Consider the following 24939-nt stretch of genomic DNA (forward strand, 5'->3'; position numbering starts at 1 on the left):
CAAAGCACTTGAACTTGAAGTAGAGATGCTGGGATTTTCCTACAACCAAGAGGTTGCATGAGGTCCCCTTGAGGGCCAAAGGGGTAATCCATGGGGAGCCAGGGGATACAAGTGGGGTTTTAAATGAATACTTATGACCAATATTCACCAGGGAGAAGGGTGTGGGGGCTGGAGAGTTGAGGGGTACACTGATATCCTAGAGCATGCCTTTACAAGGGAGGAGGAAGCGTTAGAAATATTGCCACACATCAGGGTGAATAAACCCTGCAGGGCCTGATGGGATCTATCCCAGGATGCCAAGGGAAGCAAAAGAAGAGATTGCTAGGGCTCTGATAAAGTTTTTGCATCTATTAACCACAGATGAGATACCCAAGAGAGGATAGCCATTGATGCTCTTGTTGAAAAAGGGCATCAAGGACAAGTCTGGAAACTATAGGCTAGTGAGCCTTACATCAGTGGTAGGGAATTGTTGGGGATTCTGGTGGGCAGAATTTGTATTCATTTGGAAAGGTGGGGACAATTTTGGAGGGGCTCAACATGGTTTTGTGCAGGAAAATCATGCACTTGGTTTTTTGAGGAGATAATTAAGAAAATTGATGATGGAGGCAAAGTAGTAGACATGGTTTACATGGGCTTTACTGAGGCTTTTGACAAAGTCCCACATGGCAGGCTGGTCTAAAGGTTTAAGATAGCCTCTTATTTGCAGTGACTCAGCCTAAGGTGGTGACCTTTTAGAGGTTTATAAAATTATGAGGGAAAGGGTACATTGTTAGACCCTTTCCCAGGACATGCAAGTCTAGAACTAAGGGCAAAGGTGTGAGGGCAGAAATTTAAAGGAGATTGGGGGGGGGGGGGGGGGGGGGCGCAAGGCAAGATTTTCCAGAGGGTGGTGGTTATCTGGAATAAGCTGTCAGGAGATGGAGGAGACACATACAATCACAATAATTCAAGACATTTTGATATATTTGGATAGAAAAGGCAGAGGGATACAAACCTAATGCAGGTAAGTTGGGGGGCCCAGCCCGAATATAAAATTCAGAAGGACTAGAAAATATTTAAATACAGGACATTATGTACTGCTTTTGCACCAATTTATTTTCAACTAAGTGTTTAATCACTCTGCATCATGAAGGTACTTCAAATAATTTGAGTATTTTTGAATTGCATCCAAGTGGTGTTTGTTGACATGGCACAAAGGTGCAACCCTTTTGGCACTTCTAGTCCTTCCTCTCCTCAGTGCATTTCCTAAAATACAAGGAAAGAAAGTCAAGGTCTAAAATGTCAGACTTTATGGTTCAGCATTTTCACTAAGAATTAATGTTTTTTTTAAAGAAATGCAAGGTTTTCAGTGATGGGCTGAAGTGACTGATGTACAAAGGAATTTGTACTTCGACAAGTGCAGATTTTCACTTAGAAAATAACTTTCATATGAAATCACAATTACTACCCTCTTGGATAGTGTGACAAACACTTGTTTATGGTAGGTCACAAGTTAATCACCTTGAAATCCATGCAAATCTGACAAATCCCAGAAATCCATCTCATTAAGCTTCTGAGCAGCTCTCTTTTGAGGGACTGATTTGTAGCTGGGCTTGACTTGTTGCAGTTTCTCTGTACAAAAATAAAATACACCCTAGTTTAGACAAGATACAATTTCAACTGTCACCTGTGCAATGCTCAATGCTCACTTTTAAGAACAATTGTTCAAGGGTTGTGGACTCTGCAGGCTGAGCCAGTGTTTAATTGCCCATCCCTAGTTATAGAATCAGAGTCATACAGCACAGAAACAGACCCTTTGGCCCCAACTGGTCCATGCCAACCAAGATACCCATCCAATCTAGTCCCATTTGCCCATATCCCCCTAAACCTTTCCTATCCATAGTTGCTGTTGAGAAAGTGGTGGTCAGCTGCATTCTTGAACTACTGCTGACCTTGAGATGCAGGTATACACACAATGCTGTTAGCTAGCAAGTTTCAGGATTTTTACCAAAAATGAACTACTCATTAATTATTACCCATCAAAAGTCAAGTACAGGCCCCAAAAGTAGAGGTCACAGTCAAGTTTCCACAAGTTCAGTTTTTTGATTGCAAGGTATAAGTGGATGAAGCAGGCACTCAAAAAGAAATCAAATGGGTTAATGGCACATTGTTTTAAGGTTAAAGACAACACTTGAGCATAGAATTCCTTTGATACTACATTGAAGTCTCATCCCACAAGACGTGCAAGTATTGTAACCCTAACCCTAAAGCCCAAGTAAAACTGGAACCCACTATCTCATGACTTGGGAAAATTTACCATTCACCACTCCAAATGTCACTTAAAATATTGCTAGTAAAAATAAACAGTTAACCAAAAGCTAATAGTATTTTAAACTACCCAGACTTATCCAGAATATAATTTTAATTTTCTACAAAATACCAAGGGCAGGAGAATAAATATTAAATCTGAGTCAATAAGAGATCCCACTGAAGACCAGAACAGCAGCTTTAGCAATAGCTTCAAATGCTAAAAGATGCCAAAGTGGCCAAGATAGTGTCAAGTTGCAAACCTGGTTTAGCAAAGGATATCATCTTGAAGTACATGCCAGGAAGGGCCACCTGGAGGATGGTTAGGGTGCTGATAAATGCTCATTAGTGTAGCATGGAAACAAACATTTGACCCAACATCCTCTCCAAAGAACAGCAAACATGATTAAAAACAAACTGGATTTTGAGTTGATCATTGAATGATTTTAAACTTTCAGGACAATATAATATTGTTTGGAAATGAAGGGTTTTTTTTATATACATGAAAAACAATATTAGGAGACTAAATTAATTAGCAGACCTGCCTTAATCCCCAGGAGAGAAAATCCAAGCAGAGCAGCACTAGCTGATGCAGGAGTCTGTGGGATAGAAGGGAGAGGTGGACATCTCCCTCATGGGTGTAATTCAACTTTCTATCAGGCCCAAAAGTCAAAAGTATCTTTGTGACATCAGTGCAGGTGACCCTGTAGTATGCCAGCCAGCACACTTCACACATTTTGCTCAGTCACACAGGTGCTAAATCTGCAGGTTTCCATACAGCTGCAATCATAATCAGCAATTAGCTAGAATTAACTCAGTCAAGGAAGCTAAAAAGTCTGCCAGAGAAACAAAGGGCTGCAGATGCTGGAATCTAGATGAAAAACACGATGATGCTGGAGGAACTCAGCAGGCCAGGCAGCATCTGCAGAGAAAAACAGGCAGTCAACATTCTGGGTCAGGACCCTTCTTCAGTCCTGAAGTGTCCTGATCCAAAATGTTGACCACCTGCTTTCTCCACAGATGCTGCCTAGGCTAAGTTCCTCTAGTATCATCATGTTTTTCATAAAAAGTCTGCCAATTGTTTTACATGCCATATGAAGTTATAATTCAATGCAATATACCACAGCACAATCTAAGTAGCAGTGTGGAGATGATGCTTCAAATCTGCAAAGACTTGAGTCTTTGTTTTCCTGCTCCAGTGTTTCTACTACACTTGTACTCCTTTCGTCTCTGCTTTTACCAGGAATGAAGTTTATAGATGTGCATAGCTGTTGATGCTTAGTCATCTTGCAGCTCACTCTGAGTGCTACATGGCTGTGTCAGCAAGTACCATCCAGAATTAAAATTAATACAAGTTTAAATGTATCCAAGGCATTTGAAATCCAGCTAGCCTTGCTTATTTAGTACTATAAATCACATTTTACGTCCACCTCTCCCATCTATCCCACAGACTCCTGCATCAGCTTGGATTCTCTCTCCTGGAGGCCAACAAGGCAGACCTGCTAATGAATTTAGTCTCCTAAAAGGAACAGTGTAGAATCAACTTAAATCAGGTTATGCATAAACCAAATCTATAGTTATTATATTAAATGTAGACATGTTCTTACCATACTCGACATCAAGTGACTGAGTAGCTGACTTGGGCTTTGCACCAACTTTATTCCAGTATTCATCCACAGAATCTTCACCTGCATTTTGGACTTAACACCAAATTGAGAGATTAATGAATCAGTATTGAAAATGTTTGTAAAGTCATCTTTAAGTAGGTCTGATTAGTCCCCATTAATTTGAATCTTGGAAGCAAGTCATACAACATCCAGCTCATTCCCATCCGTGGGACGAACGAATTATGAAAGTGTAGGCAAATATCATGGCAAAACATCTTTTCAAATGTACATTTGAATGTTCAGTTTTTTCCAAATTCAATGCAATTTCTGAATGGGTCTTGGTCTGGTGGGACCTGTAAACTAAGTGCTATTCAAGGTTATTGATGGTCGCGTGCAAGAGCAGCTGCTCAGAATGAGAATCATGGACCAATTACAGCACAGAACACCATTTGGCCCACTGAATGCAAGAGCAAACCAGCTACACCCACTTCCCTGACCACCTCTTGGCCCTGCAAATTCTTCTTTCAGAAGCTTATTTAGCTCCCTTTGAATGCTACAATTAATATTGCCTCAACTACCACCTTTGTTGTGAATTCCAGACTAGCCAGAGAAATCTCAGGTCACTGTTGTCAAGCAATGTCCCTCCCAATTCTCAACTCCAATAGGAGCCTCCTTTGAGCACAAGAAAATAGGATTAGACCACTAGGCCCCCAAGCCTTGTCCATCATTCAATATGACCATGGCTGATCTATGCTCATCTCAACTTTGACTTTCAATACCTCCATCAGATTTCACTGAACCACTAGTGCCTCCAGTCTATCCACTCAGGTCCCCATTCCTAGAATCATTTTGGCAAATCTCTCACCGTTTCTTAAATCCACAGAACATAAAACAGTACAGCATAGGAACACGTACTTCAACCCACCATGTTGTGCTGAACTAAACTTTAATTAAACACCCAACTAAACTAATACTTTCTACCAAGACAATGTCCATATCTCTCCATTCTCTGCACATTCATGTGCCTATCTATAAGCCTTTTAAACTCTGATTGTATTTGCCTCCACCACCACCCCTGGCCGTGCATTCCAGGCACCCACCATTGTGTAAAAACTTGCCCCACACATCTCCTTTGAATTTACCCCCTCATTAAATACATGCCCTCTAGTATTAGGCTTTCGACCCAAGAGAAAGATACTGGCTGTCTACCCTATCTTGGCCTCTTAAGATCTTAAACTTCTCATGTCTCCTCATCTTTCTTGAAGGACAGCACCTAGAATACCCAGTTGTAACCAAATGAATGTTCAAGGTTCACCACATTTCCTTGCTCTTTTACTGCACATCGCCACATACCAAGGCCAGAATTTCAAATGCTTTAACTGCTTTTTTGCCTTCCTTACCACTTGCTCATCGTGCACACAGATTTGTGTTCCTGTATTCCTACAAGAACTTCTCCTTAGTTTATAGGAGATTACTTCCTTTGAAATCACAATAAAATTCAACGTTGCCTCTATAATAATAATCAATAACATTGTGGGAAAGATCCAAGAGATCTGATTCATACAAAAGCTAATGACATGGGAGAAATGCATATCTGAGAAAGAAACTGTTGCCATTGGCAGGATATTCCAGAACCAGAAGACAAGGTATGAAGGTGATTGGCAAAGACAAAGATAGTGATATTCTATATATATATATATATATAGATATATATCTATATATATATATATATAGATATATATCTATATATATATATATGAATATACACATACACACACACACACAGAGCCAAAAGTTGCAGGGCTATCAAGGGAGGTGTACTCTTGAATTGATGCAGTCCTGAAGACACTTAGTTCAATGAGGCAAATTGTTCCATAATTTTGACACTGTTGAACAAAGATTTCCAAGATTGCATACAATGCTGACAAGAGGATATTTGGCAGGTTTTGGTATTCCATGCAATCTTCTAGGTGCTGTAAGAATTGTATTTAAGTAGTGCTCTGAAACCTTGGCCATTAGCTAAATTTCATCTTGTGGGTAGTGTACACTGAAACTATGTGCTGTGGTAGAGTGCAGTCAAACTATCATTCTGGAGAGTGGAGTTCCAGTGTGAGGTTATTCATTTGGGCAAGAATTAGAAACAAATTGTAAAGTGAATACATGGAGAGATCTGGTACAAGTATACAAAATCTGAAGGTAGCAAGACAATAAGCAGCATTAAAAAAAATCAACAATTCTATATCCAAGTTATGGCAATAAATAATGACATTTCACAATATTAAATCCATGCAGCAAATTTGAGGGCTTCAGTTACTGGAGACTTGAAGTTTGGCGGGGGGATGGGTACAAAAGCAGAGAAGTAGAGATTTGACAGGTGTTCAAGAAGGATTTCAGCAGAGTAAACAAGAATCAGTCCCCAGTGGCAAAAGATGTAAAGATCCAGTAAATGCAGATTTACAATAATTAGCAAAAGAATCAGCATCATAGACAAAGGTGATGGAGCAAATTCAATAGTAATTTTCAAAAGGAACAGCAGATAAATCCTGGGTGGGCAAAAATAGCAGGGGAGTGGATCTAAATTGATAAGTCAAAGCCATTTGGTAGATCAAGCTCAATTTGGCTTTACTTTCAGGCAAATGGATTTCATAGTTCCAGTAAACAATGTTTCCTTTATCCAATTCAATAGTACAGTATAATGAATCCTTACCACTCATTGTTTTTCGTGTACATTTGCGTCTTTTCCCCTCGTGTTTTCGTTCTAGTCTTGAGATTTGCCCAGGTTTCTGGAGCTCCTGGTGTTCAGACACTACCTTAGTTTGCTCTCGTTGGTTAATAATATATTTAGCCATGTCTGATCTTTTCTTCACCCTCAGTTTTTCTTGTTGCAACCGATTGGATATCTGAAGTGTGGAGATTTTAGGTGATCTACGGATTATTTTCTTATGAGAAAATCCATCAGCTTTGGCTTTTTCTGGAATTCCTGCCCTGGAATCATCATCATTCTCCTCTGAAACCTGTTGGAATTGGAAGTCAGAAGTTGTACAATATAGAGGCCATGTAGCTGATTTGTCCTTGCTAGTTAAGAGGTACCAACTATCCAAGGCGAGTTGGCAAACCGGATCCAAAATTGGCTGCATGATAGGAGGCAAAGGGTGGTGGTGCGTTTCTGACCACAAATCTGTAACAAGTGGTGTATTGCAGGGATATGTAGTGGGATCTTTGTTTGTTATTTATGACTTGGTTGAGAATGTAGGGGGTATGGTTAGCAAGTTTGCAGATGACAAAACGTCATAGGTAGCAAAGGAGGTTGTTGAAAGATAAAGTAGGATAAAGATCAGCTGAAAATTTTGCAGCACAGTGGTAGGTGGAGTTTAATCCAGACAGTGAGACACTGCACTTTGGGAGGTCAAATTCTGGTAGGACAGTAAATAGTAGGGACCTTAGAAACATTGATGTACAAAGAAACCCTTGGGGTGCATCCATAGTTCCCTGAAAGTAGCAACAGTGAAAAAGGCATTTGGTATGATTATCTTCATAGACTGAGGCACTGAGTAGAAAGTTGGGACATTACATAGCGGTTAGCATAACACCTTACAGCACCAGCAACCTGGGTTCAATTCTGACCACTGTCTGTAAGGAGTTTGTACATTTTCCCCATGTCTGCGTGGGTTTCCTCTGGGTGCTCTGGTTTCCTCCCATATTCCAAAGACGTATGGGTTAGGAAGTTGTGGGCATGCTATGTTGGCACCAGAAGTGTGGCAACACTTGCAGGCTACCCTCAGAACACTCTTGTGCAAAAGATGCATTTCACTGTGTTTCAATGTACATGTGACTAATAAAGATATCTTATCTTGCATTGCAGCTGTAGTTTTGGGTTGGTATGCACTTGGAGTATTGTGTACAGTTCTGGTCACCACACTATAGGAAGGGTAGCAGCACAGAAGGGATACACTAGAATGATGCCTGGAATGGAGAGATTTAGTTACAAGGAGAGATTGGTTAGGCCAAGTCTGTTCTCACTGTTGCATGGGATCTCTTCCCTTCCCCCCTCCAACCCCCCAAAATGGGCAGGCAAGTCTAGAACTAGAGGGCACAGGTTTAATGCAAGGTGAGAAATTTAAAGGAGATCTGAGGGGCAAGTTTTCCCATAGAGGGTGGTGAACATCAGGAATGAGCTAACTGAGGTAGTAATGGAGGCAGATTCAATTACAATGTTTAAAAGGCTTTTGGACAGTACTGAAGATAGAAAAGAGGTAGAGTGATGCAGGCAAGTGTGATTAGCATAGATTGGCATCACCATTGTGGTGTTAGTTGGCCAAAACCACCTGCTTTTCTGTGCTGTACATTTCCATGAGTCTATGAACCCAGTCCATTCTGCCAACATTGTTTGTAGCCCTGCATGTTATGGCTCTTCAAGAATGCATACAAGTACCATTAGATGTGTTGCGGCTTTTTACCTCTACCACTGTCAGGCAGCAAGTTTTGAATTCCTACCAGCCCTCTGAATAGAAACATTTCTCATCTCTCCAATTCTTTTCCTTGAATCTTACTGTTTTCAATGACTCAACTTCCTATTCAGACTTATCTAAGCCTCTCAACTTCTTTCACTTCCTGTTCTAATAAAAGGAACTCTGAACTATCTTTATTCTGTTAAACTTCCTTAGCCCTAGCAACATCCTCAATCTTCAGCACCCTTACCAGCAAAATTGCAGAACTACCTACAGTATTCAAGCTGTAGTCTAACTGGTATTATAGACAATTCCAACATAACCTCATCGCTCATATATCCCATGTATCAGCTACCCTATTCACCTTATTGACCTCCTTGCTATCCAAAGAACTGAAAAGAAAATCTAAAGTCATTCTATTCCTCCACACCTTTCTTTAGATTTGTGTATTTCTTTGTTATACCTTCTCCTATTTCTCCAGATTGAATTCCATATGCCACTTCTCCATTCAACTGACCACACAATCTATACTTTCCCAGTCTAAAGCATTCCTTCATTGTTTACTTCAGTCATCTTTGTATCATCTACAAACTTGGAGGACAAAGTTTAAATCTTTAATATAGACAACCATATAACAGTAAGTGTACCAGGGCCTGTGGAACCCCACTAGTAAGCCTTTTCTCATAATACCTTTTGTTTCCTGTCACCGAGACAATTTGCTACTCATTAGATCTTACAAGATTTCATTTTAAAAACTCTTGCCAGGTTGATCAAAAACCTTGACAAAATCCATGCAAATTATAACACTGCTTGATTCAACCATCCTGGTTACTACCTCAAAAGAAACCAGTTAGTCAGTACCAACTTCCCTTAAATCTATGCAGTCTGTTCCCAATTAATAAGTGCTTTACTAAATAGAACATAGAACAGTACAGCACAGGAACAGTCACTTCAGCCCACGATATCTGTGGTGACCATGATACCAAATTTAACTAATCCATCATATCTGCTTCCATCTCCCAGGCACCCACCACTGTGGGGGGGGGGGGGGGGGGGGGGGCTGAAAAAAAAACTTTCCCTGCAAATCTCCTTTAGACTTCCCTCCCTCACCTTAAATCTATGCCCTTTATACCCAGCAAGGGGGGGGGGGGGGTAGATATGCTGCTCATAATTTTATATACTTCTATCAAGTCACCCCTCAGCATCTGATGTGTCAGGCAAAAAACAAATGTCACTTTCTCCAACCTCTCCTTACAGCTAATACTCTAATCCTGGCAACATTCTGAAGAAATTTTTGCATCCTCTCCAAAGCCTCCACATCCTACCTGTAAGGCAGTGACCAAAACTGCACACTGTACTCCAAATGTGGCCCGAAGTTTTATACAGCTAGAATATGACCTCCCAACCTTTATACTCAACGCCCTGACCAATAAAGGCAAGTTTACTCTATGCCTTTTTAAATACTACTTGTGTTGCCACTTTTCGGGAGCTATGGACTTGCACCCCAAGATCCCTTCGTACATCAATGCTCTTCCAGGTGCTGCCATTTACTGTATACTTTCCTCTTACATTTGACCTGCCAAAGTACAACCTATGTCTGCAGTAAACCATCTTCCATTTCTCTGCCCATATTTCTATCTATATCCTGCTATATCCTTTGATAACCTTCCTCACCATTCACAACTCCACCAAGTTGTGTGGTCTGCAAGCTTAATCAGCCCACTACTTTAATCCAATTTATATATCGGAGCTTCTAGCACTGATCCCTGCAGAACACCACTGGTCACAGACCTCCTGTCAGAATAATATCCCTCCAACACTATCCTGTCTATCACCAAGCTAAATTTGAATCCAGTCTACAAAGTCTCCATGAATCCCATCTGAATTAAATCTCCTGAATCAACCTACTGGTAGGAACCTCATCGAAAGCTTTTGTGAACTCCATGTATACAACATGCACTGCCTTGCCTTCAATCATCTTCATCACCTCCTCAAAATACTCAGATCAAGTTTGTAAGACATGCTGGCTATCCTGAATAAGCCTATGCTTTTCCAGATGCAAGTAGATCCTATTCAAGAATCTTCAATCATTTCTCTACTACTGATGCAAGGCTCACTGGCCTTAGGGACTTAACCACCCAACACCACCTTTCTTGATATCAAGATGCCATCAGTATTGGCATCCCCCTTCCTGATCTCAGTACCCTCCTTGTCCTTCTCCTTGGTGAAAACTGATGCAAAATGCTCCTTCAGTATCTCACCCTCTGGCTCCAGGCATAGATTCCTCCTTTGTCCTTGTGGTCCTACCCTCTTGTTCTTAGTGCATAAAATGCCTTGGGATTCTCCTTAGTCCTACTTACCAAGGACATTTCATGGCCCCTTTTAGCACCCCCCCCCCCCCCCCCGCAATACCCTGCTTAAGTTTTCTCCTGATTCCTTTATATTCCTTAAGGGTGCCATTTGATTTCAGTTCCTAAACCTTGCATATGCTTTTCCTTTGACTAAATTTTCCAACATCCAAGCTTCCTGAACCTTGCCACCCTCATCTTTCTTCATCACAGGAAAGTATTGGTCCTGAATTCTGACCAGCTAGCTTTTAAACAACCCCCATGTTAGATTTACCCAATAACAGCTGCTCCCAATTTACTTTCCCCAGCTCCTGCCTAATACTGTTCTAATTAGCCTTTCCCCAAGCTCTAGTCTTATTAAACACAACTATCTGAAAACTTAACAGAATAGAGGTTTACTCTGATCCCTCAAAATAGTTTCCAATAATTTGCCCAAATTAAACTAACCAGTCTGAACTTACCCATTTAGAAACAGTTGAAGCAACAAACCAAAACTAAAGCTACTTTCCTGCTCCACTAAGTCATGTTTCAGTAATAGCTAAAGTATCATTACCTCTATGGAATCTGAAGAGTAACGAGATTTTTTGTTTCTGTTTGATCTGAATGATTCTCTGGAAATCCTACGACATCTTCGCCGTCCACTGGACACTGAAATCCCATGAGTTAATTGGTCTTTTTTCAAATCCTCCCTCTCAGACAGGGCATCGCTACTAATATTCCAAATAGCCGAGTTATTTCTGCAAATATGTTTTATGCCTTTTCCTTTTAAAAGTTCTTTTTTACAACAACTGCAAAATTGCTCTCTCTCAGCATAGTGTTGATTCCCTAAAGTTTTACTGCCAATTTCATCATTGCAGACAGATGTTGCTGGGCAAAAGGATGGAGAATGGGGATTACACATCAGGTGAGAGTATGACACTTGGTTTTTTCCATGCATGACATCAAAGAAATCAAATGATGATTCCTCATCCTTAGAGGAGATTTCTTCAAAAGATCCATCAAGGTCCCTTGGTTGATGTTGCACTGTTTGAGGAAGACCATTTTTCCGCAAACTACTTTGTGCTTGGTCTTGTAGCCATGCCAGTACACTTGCGGAAGGTATATATTCTTCAGCCGACTCAAGGGAAACATCACTTTTCAATGCCTCACACATTTTTTCTTCATTTAATGGTTCTTTTGAAATAATCTGCTCATTTTCTTTATTGGTTGCATCCTTCTCTTCCATTCCATTTTGACGAACAAGTCCACTAGAGCTCATGTGCAGTGGAGGCTTTTCAGGTGCCTCATGTACAAATTCATTTGTTGGAAATTTGCGGCTTTTATTGGTTTTGCACAGCAAGTTGTCCACTTTATCAACCATGGTTGTGCAGCACGAAACCTCATCTTTTGTCCTGGATTCAAACCCTGTTTCTGGACATTTGTTTGAATCCAGCAACATCCCTTGTGACATGGCTGGAAGAGGACACTGTTCTGGAACTTCAGTTTTCCGGATTATTTTGTCAGCTTCAAAGGAGCCATAAAAAGGCACCCCACTCTCACAGGCACTTACAGACCAAACTTCACATTGAATACCATCTTCTACCTTCTTATTAGGAGTATTATATATGGGAACCGTGGCTTCAAATGACCTCCATACATTTATAGAAGGTGCTCCTTCACTGCACTCTATCCGTATTTTTTCCTTTTGTAAAGCATAGCCACCTGCCTTGGCACTCTTGGAAGCCACAGCAGCATTGCTTTCTTCTGTCTCATTTGACTCACCTTGCAATCCTTTATGCAAACCTCTTTCTTGGAGGATATCTGCACTGCCAGAGGCTGATTCAGTACCAAGGGGCTTCTGGTGCCTTATTTCAGCAGCTTGACTGCTACATGCCATAGTTTCAGTAACCACATCTGTCCTTTTAGGTTGGACTGGATTTGTCTCACTTGTGTCCGTTTGGACTTCTGTATTAGTCACATTTCTTCGAAAGGGATAGTGTCTGAATCGAGTAGAATGATAAAATGTTGGGCGAGCGACAAATGAATTAAAATAGGGTCTCCTAAAGTTCGTGTGAGCCATTGGTGACCGCGGGCCATAGCTTCTTGGGAATGGCATTGGGCACACAGGATAATACAAACTACCACCAAAGTCTAACAGAAAGGAAGACACAAGTTAGTTTTATGCAACCAATAACTTATTCTTACAAACCAGTTACAGGCTCTTAAACCACATCACAGAATTCTACACTAGGCAAAAGCAAGTACTAAATATTTTTAAAGGAGGCATTCCCTCACAATCTCACCTTTGCAACCAACACCTGACTAACAAGTATTAAATTCAAGCCCAAATCATAAGTTGAACAAAATGGTAACAAAAGGAAGTTACAATGCTGACAATGGAAAAGTTTGATTCAGCATTTTATTTCCATAGTGGCCAATTAGTCCACTCACTACTCGTTTTGTTCATTTCAGGATGTGGGTGTTGCAGAGTTTATTACCCATCCCCAACTGCCCCTGAGGAGATGGTTGTCATGGAGCACAGAAGCTGACCCTGCAGCCCACCGTGGCTATGCTGACTATGACAATTCCATTTATAACACTTGGCCCGTAGCCTTCTATGCCTTGAGGATTCAAGTAATGGTCCAGATTTCTTTAAATGTTGTGTAAGTACTGCCCTCACAACCTTCTTGGGTGGCGCATTCAAGATCGCCGCCACTGAGTGAAAAAAATCCTCAGATGCCCGTTAACCCTCTTACTCCCCACATTAAGCCCATGTCCTCTGATTTTGGACGTTTCGGTCACGGGAGGAAGTTTCTCACCATCCACCCCTTCTACGGTGGAGGTGCTGCCGAGGGGATGTTCCACTGACCAAGTACCGGCGGTGTTTCCAAGTCCAGATGGTGCGAGACTTGGAGTGGAATCCGCTGGTGCTTCAGGCCATCCCACATTGGAGTTTTGAAAAGATGTACGGCTAGTGGTGGAAACTGATTCAAAGAAAAATTGTTTGAAATTCTCAAACGTTGGTGTTTGACAGCGAGGGGTCCTGGAGGGAGCCGGCGAGCAGCCGCTGACCCAACTACACCAGGTCACCTTTCCGTAAGCAACCACGAAATGCTCGCCTCCCACTCGACTGCCTCCATGACCACACTCTGACCGTCAGTAATACCTGGCAAGTGGAGGAGTAATGAAGGGGCGGAAACCGTTCAGTTCGGGCCTCAGGATAGAATTAATCGATCCCGGTAGATCCTTCACCTTCCCCCAAACAAAGCTATCACAGGTTAAAGGTCAACCTGGAACCTAGGTGAACAATTGCGGAGTCGTCAATTGATGGATTGTGTAAACTAAAGGCATTAATCAAGCGATCACACTGATGGAGGGGAACACCAGTAAAACCAAATCATTGGATGAACTCAGCGGGTCGAGCAACATCTGTGGGGAGAGAATTGTCGACGTTTCGGGGAGAGATCCTGAAAGCCCAGAGTTAGTTGACCATCCCTTTGCCTCCACAGACACTGCTTGACCTACTGAGTTCCGCCAGCAGTTTGTCTTGTGCTCCGGATTCCAGCCTCTGGCGCTCTGAACCAGTCACTAATCTCTCATCTGCAATTGTTCGAGAATGGCGACGCTACTTACCCACGGTCGGGTAGAAGTGTGGGTGGAAGGCTGCAGGGTGCATGAAATGAGACACAGGAGGTACAAACACGTGTGGTGCCGGCAGTGGCTGGAAGAAGAACCGGTTGTGATTTGGTGGGTGACCATCTTCCGCCCTTTGGTAGGTTGGTGAAGAATTCATCGCGATTCGTGACAAGCAAAGAATTAAAATTAAAATCCAACTATCTGGGATCGGTGGCAGATTCATCGGAGCTCCAACTGGAAAAACAAAGACAAAACACTTACTGAGCTCACAAACCCGTGGCTCAAACACACTTCCACGCAATAGGTCTGTTGTTTCTTTTAAATATAAACACCTAGGAGCAACTAAAATGGATTCTAGCCGTGGCTTTGAAATCACCCCATAAACAACAAACACACCTATACTTCAAAATCCCTATTTAAACCAAAGGGTAGAGAGAAAAATACTCAGTCACTGTGGATAAAATCCATCAGCCTGATCCTCGCATTCGCACACTACAACCGCAATAAACCCAACGACCTTATCTGCCATCGCCTCCCCTACAACATGCATTTATCAATTAGCGGCGAACGACCAGCCAGTCAGGAGAAGCCATTAATTTCACTGACAGCACTTGACGCTCCACTAGCTGCGTGTTCTACCGACCAAACAGGTTTTATAACTTTTTTAACAGCAGTTGTGGCTCCGGCTTGTTACTCTACAACAATTTGGCGTCTCCCTTTAGACAAAAGTGACAATGGTGTAAATATTCAACAGGTGGGGAAACTTAATGCCTTCTACTATCTAGAACTATTGTGACCACTGTTTGCCAACGGAACTAATCGATGTGATTAGGTCAAACTAAGAGTAATTAGAAACAACTTCAAGTTTTTATTTTGGATTTTCAGCACCCACATTTTTCCATTTGTAGTTTCAGATGATTCTGATTCTCCTATTTTGTCATTTTCATCATCTGGTTTTATTGGATCTTGTGCCTCTTATCATTGGATTTGTCTTCCCTTCCACTCCTGATAGCCCTTCACTTTTGTTTACTGTTCCCACTTGAACTTCCCTGCATCTTGAAACTTGTTTGTTTCTGATGCAAGAGATAAGATATCTTTATTAGTCACATGTACATCGAAACACATGGTTAAATGTGTTGATGAGTATAGGAATAGGAACGTAGGTTAACGAAAGTGTGGTTCAAGTATAGAGTTATAGAGAGGGAGCCATGCAGTCGTACAACATGGAAATAGGCCATCTGGCCCACCACATCCATGTAGACCAATCCATCTAACACCCTGCTCTTGTTAATCCTCTTGATCACCTCTTCAATAAACTCAATCAATTTCATAAGTTTCCCACACACAAAGCCATGCTGACTATCCCTAATCAGTCCATGCTTTCCCAAATGTAGGTAGATCCTGTCTTTCAGAATCCCCTCCAGTATTTTCCCAGTACTGATGTTAAGCTGTCTGGCCTGTAGTTCCCTGGCTTGTCCTTGCGGCCATTCTTACATAAAAGCACAACATTAGGCACCCTCCTGTCTGCCAGTACCTCACCTGTGGTTAACAATGATACAAATATCTTGGTCAGGCCCTGAGGATTTATCCACCTTTAAGATGGACATCACCTCCTCTTTTGTAATATGGATGTTTCAAGACATCACCATTCTCTTTCCCAAAATCCCTAGCTTCCATGATCTTCTTCATGTTAAATACAGACAAGAAATATCCTTTTAATTCCACGCCCATCTCCCATGGCTCCACACATAATGACCATATTGATCCTTAAGAGGACCTATTCTCTCCCTAGTTACCCATTGGCTCTTAATATACATAGAATCTCTTAGGATTCTCCTTTACCTTATCTGCCAAAGCTTTCTCATGTCCTCTTTTTGCCCTCCTGATATCCCTCAAGTGTACTCCTACTTGTCTTATACTCCTCAAGGGACTTGCTTAATCCCAGCTGCCTATACCAGACATATGTCTCCTTTTTTCTGACCAGAGCATCAATATCCCTTGTCAGCCAGGGTTGCCTTATCCTACCAGCCTTGCCCTTCAATCTAACCGGAACATGCTGTCCCTGAACTCTCCCTATCTCACTTTTAAAAGCCTCCCACATTAAACATCACTTTACCTGCAACAGCCTCTCCCAATCAACCTTTGTAATTTCCTGTCTGATGCCTTCAAAATTAGCCTTGCCCTAATTTAGGACTTCAACTTGTGGACTTGTCCTATCCTTTCCCATAATTATTTTAAATGTTAGAATTATGGTCACTTGTACCAAAATGCTCCCCCACTGACACTTCAGCCACTTGCCTATCCTCATTTCCCAAGAGTCGAGCCATCTACATATCACTTAAGAAAACCTTCCTGGGCACACTTAACAAATTCCACCTCATTCAAGCCCTTAGCACTATGGCAGTCCCAATCAATATTAGGGAAGTTAAAATCATCTGCTATTGCAACCCTATTATTCCTAGAGCTACTATGATCTTATCTAGGTATAGCCATGATGTTCTCAAGCTCAAAAAAACAACTCTCCCTCCTTTCTTACCCCTACCTCTATCACGCCTGTAGCATCTGTACCCCGGAACACTGAGCTGCCAATCCTGCCCATTCCTCAACCATGTTTCTGCAGTAGCTATAATATCCCAGTTCCATGTCCCTATCCATGCCCTGAGGGCATCTGCCTTACCTGTCAGACTTCTTGCATTAAAATAAATGCAGTTTGGCCTATTGGACCTTCCTCACTCCCCGTCCTGGTCCTGCCTGTCCTCCCTCTGAAATTGGTTGCTTCAAATTCTATATTTGCATCAAGTTTCTCATCTGCCACACTACTGCTTTGGATCCTATCCTACTGCCAGACTAGTTTAAAGCCTACCAAGCAGCACTGGCAAATCTCCCTGCCAGGATTGGTCCCCCTCCAGTTAAGGTGCAACCTGCCCCTTTTATACAGGTCACCTCTGCCCCAGAAGAGATCCCAATGGTCCAAGCATCTGAATCCCTCCCTTCTGCACCAACTCCTCAGACACACAGTCATCTGCCCTATCCTCCTAATCCTACCCTCACTAGACGTGGCACCAGGAGTAATCCAGAGATTACAACCCCTGAGGTCCTGCTTTTCAACCTTGTGCCCAACTTCCTATATTCACTCTGCAGGACCTCATCTCTGCTTTCTTTTTTCTCTTTATCTAACCATGACATCCAGGTTTCCCTGTATCTGTTACCCTTGGATTTCACCCTTGCAGGAATATGTTGGCTCTGAACTGTTGCTATTTCTGCTTTCAATGCTTCCCACTGTGCAGATGTAGTCTTACCTGCAAGTAGATGCTCCCCGTCTATCTTTGCCAGGATCTTTGCCAGGTCCTGTCTTACTTTAATGAAGTTGGCAGGATCTTTGCCAGGTCCTGTCTTACTTTAATGAAGTTGGCCTTCCTGTAATTTAAAACTTTTATTCCTTGTCCATCCCTACCTATCTCCAAAATGATTCCCCCACTGACACTCCCTTCACTTGACCAGATACATTCCCCAAGACCAGGTCCAGTAATGCTCCTTGTCTAATTGGCGTATCTACAAACTGAATCAAAAAACTCTCCTGTACACACCTCAAAATTCCACCCCCTTTGAGCCTTTTACACAAAGGCAATCCCAGTTAATATTCAGGAAATTGAAATCCACTAGTACTATTACCCTATTTTTAGTACACCTTTTTGCCTACATATCTGTTCCTCTATCTCCTTCCTGCTGAGAGCTCTGAAATATTCCCCAGCAAAGTGACAGCACTCATTGTGTTCCTAATCTCTAACCAGATGGCCTCATCTGAGCAGCTTTCTAGGACTGGCTAACAGTGCAATACCAGCTCCTATTTTACATCTCCCTCTGTCTTGCCTGAAACTTGATATGAGGATACTGAGTTGCCAGTACTGCCCACCTTTCAACCACCTCTCAGTGACAGCAACAATATCATAAATTAAAGCTTTGAGTTTATCTACCTTACAAGTTAGATTCCTTGCATTAAAATAAATGCAATTTAGCTTTGTGTTCCCTTCACGTGCACTTACCCACCTGCTCTGCCTACTGAATTTATTAACTTTTTGTCCTCTAGGTGACTGTACTCCTCATCTGAACATCTACTCTGAGCCCCATTCCTTTCCCAACTCAGTTTAAACTTTTCCCTACACCATTAGCAAACCTCCCCACAAAGATGTTGGTCCTGTTCTGGTTAAGATACAATCCATCGCATCTTCCCCAGAAACAGTCCCAGTGATCCAGGAACCTAAAGTCCATAACCCTGCACCAGCCCTTCAACCACTCATTCATCTGACCTATCCTTCTGTTCCTATACTCGATCTCTCTTGGCACCATAAGCAATCCAGGGATTACAGCCTTTGAGGTCCTGCACTTTAAACAGCCACCTAGCTCCTTAAACTTTTGTTGCAGGATCTCATCTCTTTTACCGATATAATTGGTACCAACATGCACCATGACTGCTGGCTGTTCACCCTCCCCCTTCAGAATGTCCTGCAGCTGCTGCAAGACGTCCTCGACCCTGACAGCTGGGAGGCAACCTACGATCCTGGAGTCTCATTTGTGGCCACGGAAATGCCTATCTACCCCCCTCCCCCTGCTTCTGGTAGAATCGCCTATGACTCTGCCAGTCTGGTTACTCCCCTTCTGTACAGCAAGGTGCCACAAACTGGGATGTTACTGCTGCTTTTCCTTGGGAGGCCATTCTGCCCCCCCAACAGTATCCAACACAGTATAGTTGATAGGAGGAAGGCTTTAGATTTCTGGATCACTGGGGACATTTTTGGGGAAGGTGAAATCAGAACAAGTTGGCATTGCAATATTGATTAAAGAATCAATTACTACAGTAATGAGGGAGAATACCCAAGAAGCCTCTTCAGTTGAGGCCATGTAGATTAGATTACAGTGGTTTATTGTCATATACACCAGAGTGCAAGAAATTCACAGAATAAACAGTATACATGGTAATAATAAATACAAATACAACAATAAATAAAATGAGTGCAAAACAGTTCGGAAAAGGGGTAATCACTTTACTAGACTCCAGCAGTCCGCGGATATATTGGCAAATCATTGAGAGATATAAGCTGAGATTCCCTGGGATGTTGCCTGGGGTGGAGAGTGAGACTGGATGCCTGAGTATGCTTTACTTAGAGCAGAGCAGATTGATGGAGGCCTGACAAGAAGTACCCAAAATTATGAGGGGTATAGTAGGAAACCTTTCCCCTTCTCAGTGGTATCTAAATCTAGAGGGTTTAGGTTTAAGTGAGAAGTAAGAGATTTAGAGGGATCTGAGGAATGATTTTTTGATACAAAGGCTGGTTGGAATCTGGGGGAAGTGGAAGCAGAGACTCTCACAACATTTAAGAAGTATCTAGATGAGCACTTAAATCACCAAGTTATAGAAGGTTACAGATCAAGTGCTAGTAAATAGGATTTGCATGGGTAGTTACTTGATGGCTGCATGAACAAGGTGGGCCGAAGGGCCTTTTTCTGTGTTGTGTGAGTCTGTGACTCCATGAGTAATAGGTTCCTAGTAGGGGATTTCAACTTCCCCAATAATGACTGGATTTCCCCAATAATGACTGTATCACTTTAGTGTGAAATGTGTAGAGGGGGTAGAACTTTTATGAAGCATACAGGAGAGAGTTTTGAGCCAGTATATTGATAGTCCTACCAGAGAAGGGGGAGTACTGGGCCTAATCTTAGCCAATGTAGCCTGGCAATTCATTAAGTGTCAGTGGGAGACCATTTTGGAGATTGAGACCATAGCTCTGCAAGTTTCAAGCTAATGGGAAGGGATAAGGTGAAACGGGACCTGGCAAAAGTAGACTACTTGCAGGTGGGTCTGCATTGGACAAGTGGGAGACATTCAAAAGTGAAATAATGAGTTTCAGGGTCAATGTGTTCCCATAAGTGTGAAAAGTGCAGAAGCAAGTCCAAGGAACTGACACATCAGAAGACAGTTCCTAAGTTACTAATTTACTTCATTGAAAGCAAACTTTCAGCATCTAATAATTTGGGACTTTAATCCTGGCTACCTTCTACATTAACTACATTTCTTTGTTCTGAATTTCAATGTATTTGAGTTGTCCAGTGATATGTGAATTAAGCAATGTAAATTAGTTGTATTCATCTTTTGTGATTTGGGCATCATTTGCAATGTTTAGGGTGGTGGAAGGGTGCCATTCAAGCAGGCTGCTTTGTCCTGGATGGTGTCAATCTTTCTGAGTGATATTTTAGCTCCATTTATGTGGGCTTGTGGACACTGTTCTATTATATTCCTGATATGCCTTGTGGATGGCAAAAAGGCTTTGAGGTGGCAGGTGAGTCATTCAGTATAGGATACTGAACCCCTGATCTGCTCTTAGAACATAGAACATTACAGCACAGTACAGGCCCTTCGGCCCATGATGTTGTGCCAACATTTTATCCTGCTCTAAGATCTATCTAACCCTTTCCTCCCACATAGCCCTCCATTTTTCTATCATTCATGTGTCTGTCTAAGAGTCTCAAATGTTTAATGTATCTGCCCCCACAACTTCTGCTGGCAGTGCGTTCCACGCACCCACCACTCTCTGTGTAAAAAACTTTCCTCTGACATCCCCCTTATATCTTCCTCTAATCGCCTTAAAATTATGCCCCCTCGTGTTAGCCATTTTTGCCCTAGGAAAAGATCTCTGACTGTCTACTCGATCTATGCCTCTTATCATCTTGTAGACCTCTATTAAGTCACCTCTCATCCTCCTTCTCTCCAAAGAGAAAAGCCATAGTTCACTCAAACTATCCTCATAAGACATGCTCTCCAATCCAGGCAGCATCCCGGTAAATCTCCTCTCCACCCTCTCTAAAGCTTCCACATCCTTCCTACAATGAGGCGACCAGAACTGAACACAATACTCCGAGTATGGTCTAACCAGAGTTCTATAGAGCTGCAACATCACCTCATGGCTCTTGAACTCAATACCCCGACTATTGAAGGCTAACGCACCATACGCCTTCTTAACAACCCTATCGACCTGCACGGCAACCTTGAAGGATCTATGGACGCAGACCCCAAGATCCCTCTGTTCCTCCACACTGCTAAGAATCCTGCCATTGACCTTGTATTCTGCCTTCAAATTTGATCTTCCAAAGTGTATCACCTCACACTTTTCCAGGTTGAACTCCATCTGCCACTTCTCAGCCTAGGTCTGCATCCTATCAATGTCCTGTTGTAATCTGCAGCAACCTTCTCCATTATCCACAACACCATCAACCTTCGTGTCATCAGCAAACTTACAAACCCATCCTTCCACATCCTCTTTTTTCTTTTTCAATCTTTTTATTAGTTTTCAAATTAATACAGATTAATATATCAATGTTTCTACATGTAATACAAAGAGATCAGGAGAACAATCATGACATGGATAATCATAAAGAACAATAAAGTATTAAAAAAATCTGTAGATCCAACAATCTGTTAGTGAATGAATATAATATAAAAGAAGATTTATTATAAAATATAAAAGAAAAAAAGCCAAAACAATAAGAAAAATTATAAACAATATATCAAACCAAACTAAGCTAAAGAAAAAAAATAAAAAAAACACAGAGAAAAAAAACAGAGAAAAAAACCGGACTAAAATCTCTCAATAGAAACAGAGCAATATTATGTCGTCAACTCCGTTCCTCTAAATTGAAAGATTATTATGAGGGGATCTATATCATGTGAAAATATTGAATAAATGGACTCCAAACTTCCTCAAATTTAAGCGAAGGATCAACAGTACCACTCCTAATTTCTTCCAAGTTTAAACATGATATAGTTTGAGAGAACCATTGAAAAGTAGTAGGGGGTATTGGATCCTTCCATTTAAGCAAAATGGATCATTTGGCCATTAATGTAACAAAGGCAATCATACGGTTAGCAGAGGCAGATAGATGGCCAGATTCTAACCTTGGTAAACCAAAAATTGCAGTGATAGGGTGGGGTTGTAAATCAATCTTCAGTACATTTGAAATAATGTTAAAAATATCTTTCCAAAAGATGACAGGACCAAAACATATATGTCAAAGAAGCCACATTCGATTTACATCTGTCACATATAGGATTTATATGTTGATAAAAACGAGCTAGCTTATCTTTTGACATGTGGGTCCTGTGAACCACCTTAAACTGTATCAACGAGTGTCTGGCACACATTGAAGATGTATTAACTAAATGAAGAATTTTCTTCCCAGTCTCTGTAGGTATAGATGTCTGGAGTTCACTTTCCCATTCATTCTTAATTTTGTCCAGTGGTTCTGAATGAATTTTCATAATTAAATCATAAATTATTGCTATCAAGCCCTTCTGACAAGGATTAAAACCAAAAAATTTTTCTGTAATTTCAGTTTTGTAAGGTGTGGGAACAGAGAGTATAGTAGCTTTTAAAAAATTTCTAATTTGCAAATATCGAAAAAAGTGTGATCTGGGCAAATTGTATTTGTTAGACAATTGTTCAAAAGATGAAAAACAGTTGTCAATGAATAAATCACGAAAACATACTATTCCCTTCCTTTTCCATATGGAAAAAGCTGAGTCAACTCTGGATGGATGAAAGAAAAAATTAGATTGAATGGGACTTGATAGATTAAATTTATTCAATCCAAAGAATTTACGAAATTGAAACCATATTCGTATTGTGTGTTTAACAATTGGGTTAATCATATGTTTACTTAATTTGGTAAGTGCAAAAGGGAGTGAAGCTCCTAAAATAGAAACTAATGAAAATTCAAGTACTGATTGAAACTCAAGGCGTACCCATTTTGGGCGTTGAATTACATCTGAATCTTGTATCCAAAAAATTAAATATCTAATATTGATTGCCCAATAATATAATCTAAAGTTAGGCAAGGCCATACCACCATCCTTTTTTAGTTTTTGTAAATATTTCTTACTTAGCCTTGGGTTTTTATTCTGCCAAATATATGAAAGAATTTTAGAATCAATAGTGTCAAAAAAAGATTTCAGAACAAAAGTTGGAATTGCTTGAAATAAATATAAAAATTCTGGTAAAATGTTCATCTTAACCACATTAATTCGGCCTACCAATGATAGAGACAGTGGGGACCATTTAGTAAATAATTGTTTAACATGGTCAATTAAAGGCAGTAGATTAGCTTTAAATAAGTCCTATGTCTCTTAGTAATTTTAACACCTAAATACATAAAATAGTCAGTTACCAATCTAAAGGTAATTGGCTATAAATTGGGATTTGCATATTTAATGAAAAAAGTTCACTCTTATTAAAATTTATTCTATAGCCAGAAAAAACACTAAACTGATCTAATAGTGATAGTACTGCGGGGATAGATTCCTCCGGATTAGAAATATAAAGTAACAGGTCATCTGCATAAAGAGATATCTTATGAATCTTCTGTCCACGAGTAATACCACATATATTTGAAGAATCCCGAAGTGCAATAGCCAAAGCTTCTAAAACAATATCAAATAATAAAGGGCTTAACGGGCAGCCTTGTCCAGTACCTCGAAAAAGCCCAAACAAAGGAGATCTTTGATTATTAGTAAGTATTGAAGCCATAGGTGCATAATAAATCATTTTAATCGCAGATATAAATTTAGGACTAAAATTGAATTTTTGAAGTGTACTGAATAGATATTCTCATTCAAACGCCTTTTCAGCATCTAGTGAAACAACACGTTCTGGAATTTGGGATGAAGGGGTATATATAATATTCATTAATCTCCTAATGTTAAAGTGTAGATAACAATTCTAAATAAGTCCTGTCTGGTCTTCAGAGATAATTTGTGGAAGAACCTTTTCCAATCTAAAGGCCAGTATTTTGGAAAATATTTTGTAATCTACATTTAGTAAAGAAATAGATCTATAAGATGCACAATCAGTGGGATCTTTATCCTTTTTAAGAATTAAAGAAATAGTTGCTTCATAGAAAGATTGTAGTAGTTTACCCACTGATAGGGCATCTTTAAAAATTTTGGCTAACCAAGGAACAAGAATATCAGAAAAGGATTTTAAAAATTCAGCTGTATATCCATCAGGGCTGGGTGCTTTACCCGAATTCATTGACAATATTACATTCTTTATTTCTTCCTCCGAAATGGGAGCATCTATTGTAGAGCGTTCATTTAAAGATAATTGGGGAATCTTCAAATCTCTTAAAAATTCATGTATTAAAGTAGGATCCTCAGGGGATTCTGATTGGTATAAAGAAGAATAAAATTCTTGAAAGGATTTGTTAATTTGAACTTGATCTATCGTGTAGGTACCATCTGGTTTATGAATTTTATTAATCCGACATTTAGATATAGTAGCTTTCAATTGGTTGGCCAATAATTTACCAGATTTGTCACCATGTATATAAAATTGACTGCTGTTTTTAATTAGTAGATTTTCAATTGAAGATGTTAATAATAAACTATGTTGTACTTGCAGTTATGTTCTCTTTTTAAAAAGCTCCAGATTAGGAGTAACAGAATATGTTTTATCGATTTCTTTAATCTTGTCAGCTAATGTATGTATTTCATAATGAGTTTGTTTTTTCAATCCAGCGCACTATGAAATAATTTGACCACGGATGTATGCTTTAAACATATCCCATATTATCCCACTGGAGATTTCT

The 24939-nt window shown here is 40.7% G+C and overlaps 1 protein-coding gene across 2 annotated transcripts; it reads right to left on the reverse strand.

Annotated features, from left to right (window-relative positions):
* Positions 1 to 940: 940 nt before the first annotated feature.
* On the reverse strand, positions 941 to 14831 carry LOC127574423 (uncharacterized). 2 transcript variants are annotated; one of them, XM_052023428.1, is made up of 7 exons: positions 14749 to 14828; positions 14302 to 14538; positions 11243 to 12819; positions 6601 to 6907; positions 3894 to 3986; positions 1501 to 1611; positions 941 to 1245 (listed from the first exon to the last, which is right to left on the reverse strand). In XM_052023428.1, exons 2-7 carry the CDS (start codon positions 14525 to 14527, stop codon positions 1115 to 1117), a joined length of 2445 nt encoding a protein of 814 aa, XP_051879388.1. In that variant the 5' UTR covers positions 14528 to 14538; positions 14749 to 14828; the 3' UTR covers positions 941 to 1114. The 2 variants fall into 2 exon arrangements, with proteins under 2 accessions (XP_051879388.1, XP_051879387.1); XM_052023427.1 differs by having other exon boundaries at positions 943 to 1245; positions 14701 to 14831.
* Positions 14832 to 24939: the final 10108 nt, after the last annotated feature.

This window comes from Pristis pectinata, chromosome 9 (genome assembly GCF_009764475.1).
Source record: "Pristis pectinata isolate sPriPec2 chromosome 9, sPriPec2.1.pri, whole genome shotgun sequence".
Taxonomy (NCBI): Eukaryota; Metazoa; Chordata; class Chondrichthyes; order Rhinopristiformes; family Pristidae; genus Pristis; species Pristis pectinata.

Excerpts from the sequence above, each read along its gene's own strand:
- LOC127574423 (XM_052023428.1), bottom strand. The coding sequence starts at position 14,527 with ATGAATCTGCCACCGATCCCAGATAGTTGGATTTTAATTTTAATTCTT. Across the intron at positions 6,908-11,242 it reads ACTCTTCAGATTCCATAGAG|GTTTCAGAGGAGAATGATGA; the intron begins GTAATGATACTT and ends CAATTCCAACAG. Across the intron at positions 1,246-1,500 it reads AGATTTGCATGGATTTCAAG|GAAATGCACTGAGGAGAGGA; the intron begins GTGATTAACTTG and ends CTTGTATTTTAG.